The sequence below is a fragment of the Artemia sp. Qi Xiang Cuo genome, chromosome 20 (genome assembly GCF_049724085.1).
Source record: "Artemia sp. Qi Xiang Cuo chromosome 20, ASM4972408v1, whole genome shotgun sequence".
Lineage (NCBI taxonomy): Eukaryota > Metazoa > Arthropoda > Branchiopoda > Anostraca > Artemiidae > Artemia > Artemia sp. Qi Xiang Cuo.
In genome coordinates, this window is record NC_142813.1 from 44,902,684 (window position 1) to 44,918,368 (window position 15,685).

Below are 15,685 nucleotides of genomic sequence, written 5' to 3' on the forward strand. Positions count from 1 at the left end.
CGGATAATTCCAAATCAAACGAACTCAGTTTGTATTTGAAAGGTCCAAACGGATCAGACATTTTCACAGTTCACGATAAAATTCGAGCGTTTATGAAAAAGCTTATGCTGTGGAAACTATTACTACTACTAACAACTCACCGCAGCACCAAGCCGCCTGAGGCTAACACAGCTACGCACGTTGGCCCTCCATTCCATTCTATTCAAAACTCCGCTTTTTACACCCGCTTAGGACTTTCTTATTTCCTTTAAATCTTTCTTTATGACGTCCTCCCACACCAGACGAGGACGACCTGCTTTCCGTTTAGCTCTAGACGATTGGCCTTAAAGAACATTCTTCGGCAATCTGTCATCCTTCATCCGCACAACGTGCCCTAGCCATCTCAATCTTTCTTTCATTATAACCCTAGAGAGAGGTATTGAACCACCTTTTTTGTATAGCCTATTGTTTGAAATACGGTCAGTCAGCCGGGTACCCAGAACAATACTTAAGCAATTTCTCTGGAAAACATCTAGCAAATCTTCATCCGCTTTTCGGAGCGCCCACGGTTCAGGGCCATATTTGATCACTGTCATCACTGTGGCTTCTAATATTCTAATCTTGGTTTGCAGACTTATCCTCCTATTCTTCCAAACTTTAGTTAACTGTGAAAAAAACACCCTGAATCTTGGCTTTCGTACTTTTGACATCTTCACTGGTCCCATCGTCTTTACTAATAATACTACCAAGATTATTGAAGCTGTCCACCTGATCAATCTTTTCAATATCCAACTTCACCATCTCATCTTCACCTATTCCTAGCCTTAATTGATAATGGCATGTATGATTGTTTTGAAACACTTGAAAAGTTTAATCTCGAAAACCAAGTGAAGCCTCTTATAAACCCACTGTCTGAAATCTCCGGTCATTTTATCCATGTTAAAAAAATTTTGACGACTATCTTGTGGAAGAGATGAAAAATTGAATCGTGAGTTGGATTTATAACCCCTATCAGGACGACTTACCAACTAGTACGTCAACAAAAGCAAGTGAAGAACTCATTGATTTATCAGAAGATACGTCACTGATAAAAAGTTTTAATCGTAAACAGCTATCAAAATTCTGGCTCTCAGTTGGTGATAACTATCCTTGCCTGTTTGAAGCCATGAAATTCCTCTTCCTCTTTACTAGCTTATATCTAGACCCCAAAGCCACGCCAAAAATTGGCGGCGTGCCGCCAAAAAAAATCTGTGGCGCACCGCCGAGCTTGCATCCGCGCGCTGACGCCGCCGGTGATTGGATCGGTGACGGCGTCACTAAGCCACCGCCGTTTTTTTTCGCTTTTTTGCGTATAGATCTCGACCTCCGAGCTTCAACCGTCATCCCGACTAATCTGTTTCTTAAAGATAAATACTGTTATCTTGGGCTCGCCATGTATATCGGTTCGTAAGAAGGAGAAGAAGAACTTTTTCTTGAAACAAAAATTCTACCTACCACTTTAAAATTCTGTTCATTTTTCTTTCTGATTTTTTCGGATGACAAGAGGTAGATAAAAGAGTACTAGGCAATTCAGGACGTTGTCATAGGCAGGGCAATCGAGCTATCTAAGTAAAGAACAATGTTGGCACAATGTATTTTTTTTTTTTTCATACCAGGGCAATTCGTATCGAAGGAGTTGTCGTAGAAACTTCAAAAAGGGCTCATTCGATTGGAAATTGGAATAACTAGTGCCCTTTTTAATAGTCGAAAGTGATTGGAAGGCAGCTAACACCCTTCCACGCCCACCCTTTCCCCACCCACATTAAATAAAAATATCACGAGAGATCTGTTGTTCAGTTTAATTGACGCCCAAGAATAAAATATGTTTTTTGATGAGGGTACTCCTCAACAACGCTTTGAGAATAAGTTTCGTCTCTATGTTCAAAATGTATATATGAACAGTGTAAGCACAAAGTATTATTTATTATTTTTTCCTTTAGACCAGGGCACTTCATATCGAAGAAGTTGTCGTAGAAACTTTGAAAAGGGCTCATTCAATTAGAGATTGGAGTGGCTTGTGCCCTTTTTAATATTCAAAAATGATTGGAAGACAACTAACACCCCTTCCACGCCCACCATGTCTCGAAACACATACAGTCAAAATTTTGAGATGGCCATTTTGTTTAACGTAGTTGAAAGGTTCTAGAAATCAGGTCTTAGAGGATGACAACCACCCTCACAGCCCTTAGGGTAAGGGTTGTAATTTATGCCCTGGGGGCATATACGGTGTTTATAGAAAGCGTTGTCGTAGAAACTCAAAAAGGGATCATTAGTTTGGAAATCGAAAAGCCTAGTGCCCTTTTTAATAATCGAAAGTGATTGGAAGGCTTGACATTTTCTTATAGTAGAGATCGATGTGGGTATAATGTATCATTTTTTTTGTTGTTGTTGTTTAGACCAGGGCACTTCGTATCGAAGGAGTTGTCGTAGGAACTTCGAAAAGGGCTCATTCGATTGAAAATAATGCCCTTTTTAATAGTCGAAAGTGATTGGAGGGAAACTAATTCTCCCTCAACGCCCCCCATCCTAACTGCCGTTGTGTTTATAAATTCAAAACTGCCTTAAGATTAAATCACCCAAAATGTACAGTATTTATTCTAAGTCTAAATACAGCATCTCGGCATTATCCCAAAAACAAGTGAGGGTATTATGTTCAAACTTTCGGGGCTTCTTCTGCTCTTAAAATTTGACCAAATCAAAATAGCGTAAGTGTGTCCAAGCTATCAAAGAAAGTAAACAAATTTGTTTGAATGTTATCAAGTTTTCCATTTCCGGTCAACTAGAGGAGGTATGAAACTAAATTAAACACTATTATTTGTGTCCAGATTTTTATAAGGGTCTATGTTGTTAAATTTTGCTGAAAATTGTTTTCCAGCATACAAATAGCAGGCCAAACTATAAATTCTTAAAAAAACGAAAAGATTTAAAGTACGATTTTCTTTTTCCCTGAAAAGACTATGTCAATATAAAATGAACAGAAATTAATTAAAAAAACTGTTTCCAAAAAATAAGTTTTTTCAAAGAAAAGTAAAGAACTCCATTAAACCAAAAATGAGCAAAATTAAAGTCAAATAATCTACCAAGCGTGAAACTACCACGAATCAGCATCGATAAATACATGAAACCCAAAACGAAAAGAAAGTACAATAAATAACCGAGTCACACTCAAAACGAGCAGAAATTAACATAAGTAGGGCTCAAAACCCATATAGCTTCCCAAGGCCAGAACATAATTTGTACTTTACTGACAAAAATACAAATGAATGTGCATTGTCAGTTTAATATACATATACTGATATTTAGTAATCAAAATGTTAATATTGTTTGATTTATTAAAGTTATAAAAGTAAAAACATTTATATTTTTTCAGTAAAGTGAAAATTATGTTCTGGCCTTGGGAAGGCATAGGGGTTTTGAGCCCAACTTATGTTAATTTCTGCTCGTTGTGAGTTTGACTCAGTTATTTATTGTTATTTTTGTTCGTTTTGGGTTTCATTTATTTATTGATGCTGATTTGCGGTAGTTTCCCGCTTGGTAGATTATCTAGAGCTAGTATAGAAATATATCTATAGTAATGAATTAAATTTTTTGCACAGTTAGCAGAGCACACTGAAGTTGAAGTAGCCTTAAACTTTGACTTGAAACGTTATATATTGACCACTTCTTTCAGAAAAGAATTTCGGAGGGTTATTCCGTGTTGATAAGAAAAGAGGGTAAAGGTGAAGTTTAGTTCCTCCTGTAGTGTAGTGCGCAGGAGCCCTATGGTGAAGGTGCAGGTTTGTTCTCCCTTATAAAACAACTTATTTCAGCAGATACAAAGAAGAAGCCCATTTGCGGTATTTTATGGGACCCCAAGGTCCAATACTAGTATCAGATCCCGCGAGTGGCAGTTTACGCTCGTCAAGTTCTGGCTGTACCAGCCACATGTGCCCCAGCTACACGGCTTTTTAGCACGACAGGACTGATAGTGACTGCAAAAAGATCAATGGCTCCAGGCAGAGTGAACAAACTGACTTTTGTTACATCTATTGTAACTGAAGTGATGTAACCGCTGATTTAAAATTGTTTGTGTTGTTAAGCCATGGTATCTGATTTGTATACAGTGTTTTTTCGATGTTGTTATTTGTTTGTTGTTTTTTCCACTTCCTTTTCGTACTTATTTGACGAACAGGAGATGTTTGAACTTCAAAATTTGAAAGTTATACACACATTAGCCCAAATCATTAACAAGAAGGAAATGACTAAACACGGGATTTTATAGGAACAATGCGATGTTAAACGTAAACACAACATAGGTTTCCCTGGGTCTAGTGGCTAAAAATGAGAATTCTACTAGGTCTGATCGACGGTGAACATAAACACTTTCCGCACGGCCCAAAAAGTTCTTGTTTTGTCATATTGTTCTTGTATGTTTTTAGCCAACCATTTAAAAATCCTTACTAAAATCGAGGTTGAACGTGCTTGGTGAAGTGGATTTTTAATTATTATTTTTATTCATAAAATTCGGCGCACCGGGGCGTCCCGCCAGGCTAAAATCGACGGCGCGCCACCCAAAGATAGTCGGCGCGCCTAATAGTACGTCGCTGCCGGGCATGCATAACCCCTTTGTCACACGCCAGTAGGCACGGCGTAGCGCCAGGGGCTACTCATATCTATGTGAGGTTGGATTGTTGGATATGGTTTACGTTAATACTAAGTATATAAATAAATTGGAATGAAACTCACTACGATTAAAAGTAACCTAAGTTGATGCTGATGCTGAAACTGTAATGAAGAAAAATCAGAAACAAATACATCCTTCCTACTGAAATAACTTTGTAAAAAAAAACTTGCAGATGTAGTTATTTAAGTAATAAAAGAACAATTTAAGGCGTGTTTCTTATTTTAACAGTCAAGTTCCGAATGAACAAATACGTTTCACTACTCGCTACTACGGAATCTGAGTATTACCAATATTAATGCTCGCGACTGCGACCCACTCAAATATTCGCTCGCGGATATTGAGAGGGATGTCGAACACAATCAAAACTCGCTAGGTTCATGCTGGTTGTCCAAATGGGGTATAAGCAATATTTAAGAAACCACTGAGGACATTAAACTGAAACTTTCATGGTGCGTTGAAGGGATGTTAAAGAGCAATAGGATGGCAACCAGCCCCATTGTCCTTTTTAGACGCCCCTTCTCCTCAACGATGATCAAAATTTTAAAAAATTCTTTTGTTCAAAACAGTCAAAAGGTCTAGTAACTATGTCTTCGGGGATGCAATACCCCCCATAGCCCCCAGTGTAATGATTGCAAATTATGCCATTTGTCCCTTTTTAGATTAAGGATTTGTCAGTAGGGAAAGGAGAATGTTTGGTAGGGTGTTGGGGGTATTTTTCTCGAAAAGGCTAAGGGTCTTAAAGTGAAACATCGGGGAATGTTGAGGGGCATGTTAAACTAAATCAAATGATACTATGTGCATCTAGTTTATAAAAAAGGCGTATCTTCATTATCTATAGAAGGGACGAGGGTGTTTAGTTTAAAATTTTAGGGCATGTTAAGAGGGATGTCGAAAAGTGGCTGGAAGCCAACCAGCCTCCTCCCATTCCTTTTTAGCTGTCGAAAAGTCAAATAACTATGCCTCCAGGGAAAACCCCCCTACAACCCCTGGGGCAAATGCTGTAAGTTCTATGAGTTGCCCATTGTTAATACATAAGGTGTGATATTGGGAAAAGGGGACGTGTTTGATCTTTAGTCTCCGAAAGGGCTAAGGGTATTACGGTAAAGCTTTTAGAAAATATTTTTTGGGAGGGAGGGGGTCAAACAAAATCAAAACGTAGTATATTCAGAATGATTGTCAAACAGGTACAAAATAAATATCTAAGGAACGTGTATTAAGTTGAATTTTCAAGGCATGTTGAGAGGAATGTTAAAGAGGGATTGGACGGCAAGCCCCTCTTGCCCTTTTAGACGCCCCCTTGGCGCTTATAGAAAATTTGGAAAGGCAATTCATTCAAAACTGCCAAGATGTCTAACAAGTGTACCTCCAGGGATGCCTTGCCCTCCACAGCCCTTGGGGTATGGAATGCAAATTATAAAATTTGTCCATTTTTTACATGCAGGATTTATTCGTAATTATGGTCGTTCATTTAAATAACTGTCATAGCACTCAAAACTGAACTTTAAACTATGCTACTTTTATAATCACAAGAGAAATATAAAAAGAGATAATAGGTCACTTGTTAAATATGCTTACAAAATATGGCACGGAGGAGTATACAAATCTGTTCGTACGGCACATAAAGAGTTATAGTTTATTGTGATGCCTATTGATTCTGCTGATCTGTACAGATGGTGGAAAAATAGATCGGTGTTTCTCATTTGCTAATAGCGTCTTTCCAAATTTCATTATTAAATCTTGTCTTCGATTGAATAATGTGGGCAATTTCAAAAGCACTGTCGTAGTTGCTGAAGTGGGATCCGAGCATTATTTTAACAGTATGTTTTTGAACATATTCTAGCTCTGCTATGCTTTAGGATAGGCCTGAGTTGTATACGCCAGTAGGAGTTGCCGATCCGAGAAGCCCAAACTGTGCATACTTGTTAAACTCTGGATTGAGTGGTAACCTTTGTATTTAAATGTTGTACCTAGGATGGTTGCAGAAGAAATAGTTGGAAACGGCACATCTGGGCTTGTAATTTCCCGCTTGAGTGGATTCAATTGGAGAACTTTCGATTTCTGTTCATTCACTTGTAGGTCATTTGATTGACACTGGGTAATGGGTGATAATGAAGTCCATGAAGATAGTCGGGTCAAACTGCTGCTTTGCTACCGCGTTCTGGACTGTGCACCGGAGAAGTGCAGACAAGTTGTCAGCGAACTTAAAACACTCCTCGAATCCTGTTAGGATTGGGTTGATGACTGCAAGGAATAAAAGAACAGCTTGTTTTGTTCCTTGGGTAGATTCGGGTTAGTTCTGACCACTCAGAGCAGACATATTTGGTAAGCAAAGGGTACACTGATTGCCTCTCCCCCGTAGAAACTAGCTCCCATCTCTTTCAGGCTTGTTAATACAGTCAGAAGTTTAATAAGGGCGAATGCTTTTCTGTAGTCCGCCAAAAGTAAATCAACAGTACTATTTAAAGTGTCCAGCCACTTGACGATTAAGTGATACATTTGCACTAAATTACTGCCGTGCTAGTGCTTCGTATGCAACGATATTGGTGCGAATCTATTGAAGGCGCAATTTTTTGTAACAGAGAGCGGTAGTTAAAGCTCTCAGCTACTTTTGCTAAGTTGGGATTTATCAATATGGTCTCAGTTGATCATTCACAGGACTGGGGTGACTTAAATTTTGGTATGACATGGACATACGCAGCTTTCCACGTCTTTGGAAATAATTGTTCTGAGAAACACTGGCTTATTACTGATGCGATTGGCTTGGCTATTTATCATTGGGAGATGGGATTGTATGATCCCAGATGTATCCGAGAAGTCTAAGGGTATTCTAAAACAAAAGATACTATGTGCATCGAAGTTATCAAAAAGGTTATCTACAATATCTTGGGAACGGTTAAGGGTAGTAGCTTGAAAGTTTCAGAACGACTATTACTGCAACTGTGACTACTCATGACTGTGACTGCAACTGTTTTAACCTTCTATTACAGGAATGTCTAAAGGGGATATTGAACAAAATCAAAGCACTATGAATAAAATCAAAAGACAAAATTTCTAACTACTTTCGGAAATATGGAACAAAATCAAAACACTATTTGCATACTGATTGTCAAAAGAGCGTTTCAGCAATATCTCAGGAATGACTTCGGGTATTAAGCTGAAACTTTCAGGACATGTTCAAGAGGCTTCTCGGAAGTGATTAAAGGGCAGTAATCCCCTTCCTACTTAATCTATTTAGATGCCACCTCTCCAACACTAATCAAAATTTTAAAGGAAAAAAAAATGTTTGTTCAGAGTAGACCAAAGACCTAATAACTATGCCTCCGGGGATACCAAGCTCGCCACAGCCTTCGGGATAAGGGTTGTAAATTTTGCTATTTGCCCATTGTTTACTACTGACTACGGCTATGATTATGACTGCTTGCAACTGCGACTATATCTACTTGTTGCTACTTTTAGGGAATGTTTTTGGGGGATGTTGTCATTAGTCAAAATACACTATGTGCTTGCGGATTGTTAAAAGAGCGAATCACCAATATCTCAGGAAAGACTGAGGGCATTAAGTTGAAACTCTCAGGTCATGTTAAAGAGTGCTTGGAGGGCAAATCGCCTCCCTTATCTGTTTTAGACCAACTAGTCACTGATCAAAATTACGAAATGGCCTCGTCGTTCAAAATAGTCAAAAATTGTAATGACTATGCCTCTGGGGATGTCATGCCCCCCGCAGCATCTTGAGAAAGGGTTGTAAATTTTTCAATGTGCCAATTGTTTACATACAGTGTTTATCATTGAGAAAGAGTAGTATTTGAACAAACAAAAGGGTATTACTTGAGTTGTTTGAGTAAAGTAACATAAAAAAGGAAATTAGATAGATTAATATTTGATCCTGAGTGTTTCAGAAAAGGCTATGCGTATTAAGGTGAAACTTTGGGAAATGCTGAGGGTAATGTTAAACTAAATCAAAAGAAACCATGTGTATCCCCTATTAGTATATCTGCAATGTCGTGAGAGCGACCAAGGGTATTAGCTTTACACTTTCAGGGCCACTTTTGTTACTACTGCTACTGTGACAGCAACTGTGGCTACTTGCGACTGCGACTGTGACCACTTGGGACTGCTTGCAAGTGTGACTACTTGAGACTTCGACCACCTCTACCTGAGACCAGAACTGCGACTGCTTGTGGGTGTGACGGCCTGTTACTCCGACAACTTGTGACTGCGGTTGTGAGTATCTGCTAATGCAAATACTTGTCAATTAGACTTAAGCTACTTGCGATTCAAACTGTAACAACTTGCGGCTACGACTGATTGGAACTGTGACTGTATACGACGGTGACAACTTGCAACTATGACAACTTGTGACTATAACTACTTAAACCTGCGAGTACTTGCGATTAAGAGTACTTTAGATTTGACAACTTATGACCGCGACTGCGAATACGAATTCAGCGTGATATGCAATAGTACTCGGTCAGAAGTGAGCTTTAAAGTCCTGAAAAGAATCTTACTTGTTGATAAATTCCTTTTATTTTAGGTCCACGGGACTGTTACAACTGTTTCTATGGCAGAAGATTTTAGCAAGGTCACTGAAGGTGGGTGTTCACTCCCATGCAACACTCCTCTGCCATGTGGCCACGTATGTGCAGGCATCTGTCACGTTCAAGATAGAGAACACACTGAAAGGGTCTGTCAGATCCCGTGTGAAAGATACCTCTGTGACCTTAACCACAAATGCAGCAAAAAATGTTTTGAAGAATGCGGGAAATGCATGGCTAAAGTAACGAAGAGTCTACGTTGTGGTCATAGTGCTCTCATGCTCTGCTATGAAGACCCATTGGATTTAAAATGCATGGAGATAGTGGAAAAAATTATACCCGAATGTGGCCATACGGGGAAAGTACCTTGTTCCAAAAGCCCAGAAGGGTGCTGCAAAATACCTTGCGACTCTCGCCTTGATTGTGGCCACTCTTGCACCAAATTGTGCCATCCAACAGTGAGTAGTTGGTTCCTGAGTTTAGATCTTTGCTTTGAATTGCTGTTCAGTTATCAATTTCTTAAACTGTCCTCATGTTCAGAAATAATATATAGAAACGGGTAAAACTTAATAAATTCAAAAAAATAATGAAAAAATATAGTTCATTTATTCTTATTTCAATAACCTTTTCAATGGGAAAGCTGCATTTTAAGGAAAAGAAAAACAATTCAAAAAAATAAACAAAGAAAAATGATAGCAGATAGCACTGAGTGCCAGAAAGAGAAAGTTGAAGAAAGTGTTTTTGTCTGTCGAAGTGGTACAATGTGCCATTAACAAAACATCGTAACAATACGCAAACATGCTTATTGCTACGTCCTACATTACTGTAGTATACAGGGTACACTAATGGGTGGTAGTTAGCATTATTGGTAAGCCTGGTGGATGCAGTGAAGAAACAAAAAGTGCGTGTTTATTTGTTGTTTTTTCGAGGGGGGATGGTATTGAACCAATAGTCTTAAAAGATTGGCAAGATCAGAAATCCAATTAGAAGATTAGCAGATCGGAAATCCAAAATTCTAGTGCCCGTTTTAAGTGACCAAAAAGATTGGGGCGCAGCTGTTCAAAATAGCTGTTTGGTTCAATAAATATGCCTTTGGGGAAAACACGACCCTCCACACCCCCGGAAAAATGGCCTTAAGTTGTGAAATTTTCCTATATTGTTCACACAGTATTCGTAATTGTTGTGTATAGCTTATAGCCTTGTAGTAGAGGTTCGCTTGTAAAACGAGAGTTTACCAGTTCAAAAACTGGTTGTTCTCTAGTTTTTTTTTCGGAAAATGAAGAGGTATAACTTGAATTTGACACAAAATAATACACTGGGGGTGGTGGTGTTTCCGAGAAAAATTTTCGAAGGAGGGAGATTTCCGACATTATTTGAAAACGTCCCTGAGAAATATTCCTAGAGGTTTTTCCACGATGATAGAATTGTCTGGGGGTATTCTCCAGGTGGGTGGGTGGGGGGTATTTTACATAAGAAAAGCTTTTCTTTGAGGAATTTTCTGTGGGGGAGGAAATTTTCCATGGAGGGAAGCTTGATTTCTGGACATTATTTTGAAAATTGATTAGAAATTGAATAATAATAAAACAGTTTTTTTTTAGCTAAAAGCAACATTGAAACTTAAAACGAACATAAATTATTCCGTATATTAAGGAGATTGCCCCCTCTTCAATATCTCGCTCTTTACGCTAAAGTTCTACTTTTTGTCCCAATTCTTCAAGAAGGACTCCTGAAACACAAGGGTCATCTAGTTAGAATAAGAAGCTCTTTTAAAAGTACCAAAGAATTTTAGCGTGAAGAGCGTGGTATTGAGAAGGGGGCAACCCCCCTAATATACGAAATAATATTTATACATTGGCCAGGCTAGCAACAGCAGAGATTAGGCTAAACAAAATAAAGTTGGGAACAAAATGGTATATTTCTTTAGTTTGTATCTAATTTATGTCCTATCAATAACAAGGCCTAGGCCATTGTTCAAAGATGTAGCTATAGCTTACCTTGGACAGCATGGTGACCTTGAGCAAAGATCCCAAATATGAAGTAAGTAGTGTGGTAAGAAAAGAGTAGCTTTATTTGATTCCTGATTCAGCATTGTTTCAAAATTTAATGTTTACTTCCCTGGAACTCCATTAATAGGCGAGGTAATGCCTAAGGCTATGTATTTATATTTTCTTTTTTTCTGAATTTGCATTATTTTACAATAAGGACCAACGGTATTAGCTAAAAATTGGGGCTTTTGAGAAGGAGATATGTTAAGAAACTACTTCTTACTTTATAATATGCAAAAATGTTTTAACACATTCAAAGGCACTTCTTTATGCTTTAACCCCCCTACTTTTTGTGGAATATGTAGCCAAAACTGTATATTTTTTGTGTGTACTTCTTTTTCCTGATTTTTTTTTATCATTGATTCAATTTATCAGTGCACAGCATAAACAAAAGTGACACATGGCAAAATTCATGGGACATTAGGGGATGGGGGTAAATTATAGTGGAAGTTAAAGCTTTTTCCCAAAAACTTATTTAGTGGGTCTAATCTTGACCAATTTTCAACTATGTTATGATACTAAATAAAAAAAGACGTTTTTTAAACTGAAAGTAAGGAGCGACATTAAAACTTAAAACGAACAGAAATTATTCCGTATATGAAAGGGACTGTCCCCTCCTCAACGCCTCGCTCTTTACGCTAAAGTTTGTTATTGTTTTAAAAAATAAATTTTTGTGAAAGAGTCAAACTTTAGCGTAAAGAGCGAGGCGTTGAGGAGGGGACAGTCCCTTTCATATACGGAATAATTTCTGTTCGTTTTAAGTTTTAATGTCGCTTTAATGTTTACTTTCACTTAAAAAACTTGTTTTTTTTTTATTTAATTTTTGAACGTTTTTGAATAAATGCAGGTTTTGATCTTGGCTCACCGTACATGAATAATTAAAACAAAATTTTCATATTAATTTACTTTTATTTAGTTGAATGGCTTTCTCGAAACTTGTTTAATTTTATTTACGAACGTTTTTATTAGTAATAAATATACGTAACTTACGAATTAACTTACGTAGGGAACTTCTATATTCATATATTTTTAATACGTTTATTAAGGGGTTCGCCCCCTAGTCAATACCTTGCTCTTTAAGCGAAAGTTTTAATTTTGTTCCAATTATTTAAAAATGACCGCTTAATCACAAAGGCCGTTAATTAAAATAAATAGCTCTTATGAAAGTACTAAAAAATATTTGGCTTAAAGAGCGAGGTATTGACTACGGGGTGAACCCAATCATATATGTAATATTTTCGGTTCTTTTGAAGTTTCGATGTGCTGCTATTGCAGTTGAAATACTTGTTTTTTTTATTAAATTTCTGATCTTTTTTTAAATAATGCTGGGAAGTCCGGCGTCCCCTTCATAGCAATGTCCGTTCACCCATGAAAACTTCCTTCATGGAAAGATCCTCCCACATAACCCCCGACCCCCCCCCCCCCCACTACCAGGAAAAATCTCCCCTGAAAAACGTCTGTATACTTCAAAATAACCAATGCTATATGTTAACATTGGGTAAAGTTCATAACTTTCAGCCCTCCCCCCGGGAACTTCGGGGGATTAAGTCATCCTAAAAGACATGATTATTATATTTTCGAACATGCTGAAAAAAATGGCTATCTCAAAATTTTGATCAGGTGACTTTGGGAAAAAAATGAGCGTGGGAGGGGGCCTAGTTGCCCTCCATTTTTTTGGTCACTTAAAAAGGGAACTAGAACTTTCCATATCCATTCCAATAAGCCCTTCCACGATATTCTAGAACCACTGGGTTGGAACGATCACCCCTGGGAAAAAAAACCCCTAGGAACAAACAAATAAACACGCACCCGTGATCTTTCTTCTGGCAAAAAATGCAAAATTCCACATTTTTGTAGATGGGAGCTTGAAACCTCTACAGTAGGGTTCTCTGATACGCTGAATATGATGGTGTGATTTTCATTCAGGTTATATAGCTTTTAGGGGGTCTTTCCTCCTTTTTTCGAAAATCAGCCAAATTTTCTCAGGCGCCTAACTTTTGATGGGTAGGATTAAACTTGATGAAATTTATATATTTGAAATCAGCATTAAAATATGATTTGTTTTGATGTATCTATTTGAATCAAAATACCGTTTTCTAGAGTTTCGGTTACCATTGAGCCGGGTCGCTCCTTACTTACAGTTCGTTACCACGAACTGTTTGACAAGCTTCCGAAAATTAACCAAGTCATGTTTTAGTATTTTTTTAAATCAATCAATCAACATATAATGAAAATATACCATGTAAAAGAACATTACAGTCTTTGGCTTTAAAGAAAAGGAATAAAAACAACCAAAGGCACGTAGGAAATTGGAACATTTAAGAACAAAAAGTTAATTTGTAGCATCAACATATTGAAAAATCATTTTTTTTATTATTGTTTCTTGATGGATTAGTTTTGCAACACGGTTTTCAAAAATCGTGTACACTATTTAGTGTCTCATGGGTTTCCCGGCATTATTTGAAAAAAGATCAGAAATTAAATAAGAAACAATTTTTTTTCAGCTGAAAGTAAGGAGTGACATCAAAACTTCAGACGGTCAGGAATTATTGCGTATACGAAAGGGCCTGTCTTCTCATCAACACCTCGCTCCTTAGGCTGAAGTTTTTTATTACTTTAAAAAGTAGAATTGTAACAAAGAGGCAAACTTTAGCGTAAAGAGCGGGATGTTGAGGAGGGGATAGCCCCTTTCATATACAGAATGATTTTTGTTCGTTATAAGCTTTAATGTCGCTCCTTACTTTGAGTCGAAAAAAACTTGATTTTTTTTAAATTTAATTGTGTAAGGATGGTTTATGTACTCGTTTGAATGACCGTATAAAACAAAATTATTTTTCTTGTTTGTAGTTTATTTTTTCTTTCTTTCTTCATCCATTTTACTATCCTTCGGGAAAAATTTTCTGGTTCGAAACTGAAAGGGTTGGCTCTATATTGTATATACTATATATGCGGATCTTTATTATATATTTTTTGTTTTTTTTCGTATATTTTTTCCTTATTAACTTCATTAAACTGTTTTGAGATCTAGCTAAGTTGTAGATTTAGTTAGTCAACCCTGAAGATTTAATTAGCTTCTCTATGGTGGCACGGTAAATTGATCTGTGTTAATACGGGGCCCAGGGTATGTTACCAGCTGTCACAGGGCCTGGAATCGCACAGAGAATCGGCTTTGGGGTCTCCAACTAGTCAAGTATAGAAGAAACTTGAAAGCACTATAGTACAAGTGACCAATCGGGAGTGAGTACAATCTTTTTACATCATCTACACAGATAGTGACTGGAGAAAATAGAATTTACTACTTGGAGTCGAAACTGTGAACTTTTTAGTTTAAACATCCTGAGCTGATGATCTGATACTTTTGTAGTCAAGATATTTACAGAAAGGAAAAGGGATATTTATCTGACAAATGATTGACATCACCGAACATATGATGACACCCAACATCTGGTAATTTGCATTGGTAAATACCTCGCAACTGGTAATTATCTAAATAAGTAATGATAGTTTCCGAGAGTGGTGGCATATTAGCATTACTAACTATGAGTGCTGGTAATCTTGTTATTAAAAAGAAGTAACACCCGCTGGCCAGTTGTCATGCGCAAGTCTCGTAAAAGATAAACGATCTACGAAGAATCATAACCGTTTAAACTAGTAGAGCCGAACCGTAATTATTACTTTATAATATCGTTATTGTTAGTATTACAATTTTTGCTATGAAAAAAATATTTGTGGTTTTAGGACGATCCAGAACACGAGAAGTATGTATGTGAGAAGCCATGCGTGAGAAATAATTCTGAATGCAAAAAGAATCATCCTTGTCGTCGTAAATGCTCAGAAGAATGTGGCTTATGCTTAGAAAGAATCAAGTTCAATTTCCCTTGTGGTCACAGAGCAGAGATTCAGTGTGGAACTGACTTAGGTCAATTTTTATGTCATGTCAAAGTGAAGAAGGTTATAAAGGAATGCGAACACACTGTAGAAGTTGCCTGTTATGTCGCGGCGGAAAAGCACCTTTGCAAGGTGGGTTCTGATTCAATAATGCAATCATTATCTCTTGTTTCTCTCTCCAGCTGTACCTTCATCTGATTTGTTTTTGTTTTTAGTAGTTTCTCTTGTGTAATGTTGGAAAATTTTGACTGGACAAAGTATCGAAATACAAAACTATAGCTTCAAAATGTTATTTGCTAAAAATTCTAGGTTTAATAAGCTTTCTTAAAAACCTCTCTCTCTCTCTCTCTCTCTCTCTCTCTCTACTTTTCTATCGCTCGCTCTGCATCCTGCTCTCTTTCTCTCTCAACAATTTTGGCTGAATAAAGATATCGAAATACAACAGTAGCTTCCGAGTGTTATTTGCTAGTTGTTATAGTTTTTAATAAGCTTCATTACCCCCCCCCCCCTATCTCTCTGCATTCCTTTCTCTCGCTCTC

At 37.4% G+C, this 15,685-nt stretch overlaps 1 protein-coding gene across 1 annotated transcript in view; it reads left to right on the top strand.

Annotated features, from left to right (window-relative positions):
* Window positions 1-15,685, top strand: part of LOC148940263 (NFX1-type zinc finger-containing protein 1-like) — a 77,439-nt gene that overhangs the window by 28,738 nt on the left and 33,016 nt on the right. Inside the window, exons 5-6 of the mRNA XM_089106118.1 lie at window positions 9,213-9,671; window positions 14,997-15,278. Coding sequence (XP_088962244.1) covers window positions 9,213-9,671; window positions 14,997-15,278 — 741 coding nt within the window. The remainder of the gene's footprint in view (window positions 1-9,212; window positions 9,672-14,996; window positions 15,279-15,685) is intronic.